This window comes from Agrilus planipennis, unplaced genomic scaffold, assembly GCF_000699045.2.
Source record: "Agrilus planipennis isolate EAB-ADULT unplaced genomic scaffold, Apla_2.0 scaffold673, whole genome shotgun sequence".
Taxonomy (NCBI): Eukaryota; Metazoa; Arthropoda; class Insecta; order Coleoptera; family Buprestidae; genus Agrilus; species Agrilus planipennis.
Window position 1 is genome coordinate 1 of NW_020439369.1, and position 2,712 is coordinate 2,712.

The following is a 2,712-nucleotide window of genomic DNA, read 5'->3' on the forward strand; positions in this document are numbered from 1 at the left end:
TTTTTCATTGTTATTGTCGACTTTCAGTCCCAAGTGCTTCAACTAATACAACATTATTTTAAATAAACAATAAGAAACCTGTTAGTTTGAGACGTAGTTCGTTTGTACGTCTTAGACGATTTAAATTATAATTGCAATTCCAGTTTTCAAGGAAAAAAGTTTATATTTTTCTTTTCTTCAAGATTAACATGAAACATGTTGTATATTTTAGACCAAGTGAATTAGATGCACTTGTATATGGTCACATTTTATCCATCCTTATGACCCCACTCCCTTCTCCAAGACTTTCTATTATAGTAAAGAAGTACAAAAATTTAACAGAACATTGTCAGAAAATTCATAGTCATGTTATGGGTACTTTAATTAATGTATTACAAAAAGAGGTAAAAGTTTTCAAATGGATATATTTCACCTGTTTACTTTTAATTTTTTTTTCCTCTAACATAGGATTATCTTAAAGGGAATTTAGAAGCAAGTCCTGGCGCAAAAACAATAAACACGGCTAGTACCATTGGTTCTGAAATAATTGATGTCGAATTTGATAATTCATTTCTTGCTGAATACCACATTCACAAAAATTAGAATTTAAAGCGATTTAAAAATGTGGTGAAGACGTAAAGGAAATATTTCTATGTATTTTTATCTACAAATGGTAATTGTAGTTACTAGACAATTCATCACTCATGTCTTCTCATGATATTATGAAATTACGACTTTGTAAACTTAAAACCGAATGAAGATAAAATAAAATTGCAGTAGGTGTTAACATTAATAATTTATTATTTACTTGGCCGTAATTGGATTCTTTACTTGCTGTTAGTTTGTATCCTGTGCAGTAATGAGCAAATCAAGAACGAAGTTGCATAAGTTGAAGAACAACTCTCTTGCAGGTTTGTAAGCATTCATAATTTACACTGAAAATCTTTAATTGATCTCTATAATTGCAGATGTAACCATTAATGACTTTGCTAATTCGGTTAAACCTGTGTACAGGCCAAAGAAGTTAGTCAGTAATGTGATTTCTGTGCTTCACACAATAGAAAAAGAGAAGTCATGGGACGAAAAGGAAGAATATGACAGCAATTTTGATTTTATTAGCCAGGAAAATGAAGATGGGACTTTCTCTTTGGTTGCAAAAGCAAGAACTAATAGCACAAGCGATAATAAAAATATGAAAGAGAATACAGGTCACGTTTATCCTTTGGACTTATGGTTTTTATTGTCAGAATATATTAGACCAGAAGATATATCAGTTTTTGCAGCAGTTTGTAGACATTCTTATGAAGTTGTGAAAACAGTTGCCTTTTGGAGAAGACTTTATGATAGATTTTGTAAAAATGCTAAAAACTTACCTAAAGTTTATCAGCCAGACAGCATCAATCGTGTTTATGGACTAAAACCAACTGTGATTCGAGCCCTTTATTGTGTATATCCACCATTTGTATCAAGGTTATTGTATCTTAATGGTATTACAAAAAACGATCCAAATCTTTTGAAACATAAGCAGTGCATACTTCAGTGGCATGAAAAGAAGAAAAAGGATTGGTTTTACTACTTTAAATTAAAGGACTTCATAAAACCACCTCATTGTAGTCAGGGAACTTATAACCATTTGAATTTGATTAAAGTGTTGGGTGATATATCTGCTAATCCAGATGAAAATTGTACTGTACTACAAGTAAGAAGTACCAATTTTGTTGCAATTCCAATTGTGTTAGGACTGACCTTAACATCAGTTAGTCAACCATTAAGCAAGGGTTATTGCCATCACTCATTGCATTTAGGCTTTGGTTCTGCAATCAGAAGTACTACTCACAATCTTCAAACTGAAAATACTTGTGTTATAGATCCAGTTATTGATTTAAAAATTTTGAATTGGTGGCATCCTCTTTACCCCCAAAGTGGTAAAATTCAAATAATGCCTTGTGAAGAAGAGTCATGATTGGTTCCATGCTTTTTCTAAATAATAAAAATTAGATATTGTTGTTTAATGTATTATAAAGAAATGTATATTGTTTTAAAGTATATTTTATTATTTATCTATGTGTTTTCATTTATTTATGATGTTAAAACATTGAAATTCCTGGTCAGAAATATATCAAAACTACTCATTATACAAAAAACAATTTTCTTGTTGTATAGTGCCTTATCTCTTGCAAACTTGCCACTTATTTTAAAAACACCCTGTTTGAATCTTTTGTTGTGGTCTTTTATGTCTATTTGTTATGTATGTTATTGAAATTATGAAATCTATAGGATATTCTCCGATTACTGGTCTCTAATTATTACACATAACACATCTATGACATAACATAACCACAAATAACGTTAAATTCAATCCAAGAAAAGTAAGTTACTAATTAATATTTTAAATATCCATGAAGTATTTTTATTAAATATCAATCGTTCAAACTCTTGAATAATTTTAAATAACACTGTGGTCATGACGTTGTTAGAGGATATTCAAGTGCACTTGGGAGGTAATGATGTTTTTTATTTATCTTATATATTTTATTTTAAGACAGGCTCCAGAACCCAAAATACAAATTACACAAATAATGAATGAGTGGGCAGAGAGTGCCAATAAATATAAAAATTATTAGAGTATTTAAATTTATTATTACTTTTAGCTCAAGAACCATGGCCTAAAGATGTTAAACTGTATCAGCCATTTGAAGTAGAACAAATATTACTTCCAGACAACGCAAACTG

At 30.0% G+C, this 2,712-nt stretch overlaps 1 protein-coding gene across 1 annotated transcript; it reads left to right on the forward strand.

Annotated features, from left to right (window-relative positions):
- Positions 1 to 569: 569 nt before the first annotated feature.
- On the forward strand, positions 570 to 2,007 carry LOC112905776 (transmembrane protein 183-like). Its single transcript, XM_025978843.1, has 3 exons — positions 570 to 755; positions 821 to 890; positions 948 to 2,007. The coding sequence occupies exons 2-3, from the start codon at positions 839 to 841 to the stop codon at positions 1,940 to 1,942; spliced, it is 1,047 nt and encodes a 348-aa protein (XP_025834628.1). The 5' UTR covers positions 570 to 755; positions 821 to 838; the 3' UTR covers positions 1,943 to 2,007.
- Positions 2,008 to 2,712: the final 705 nt, after the last annotated feature.

Bases quoted from the DNA above. Each gene is read 5' to 3' on its own strand.
- LOC112905776 (XM_025978843.1), top strand. From the start codon at position 839: ATGAGCAAATCAAGAACGAAGTTGCATAAGTTGAAGAACAACTCTCTT. The intron at 891-947 runs GTTTGTAAGCAT...CTATAATTGCAG, and splicing joins GAAGAACAACTCTCTTGCAG to ATGTAACCATTAATGACTTT.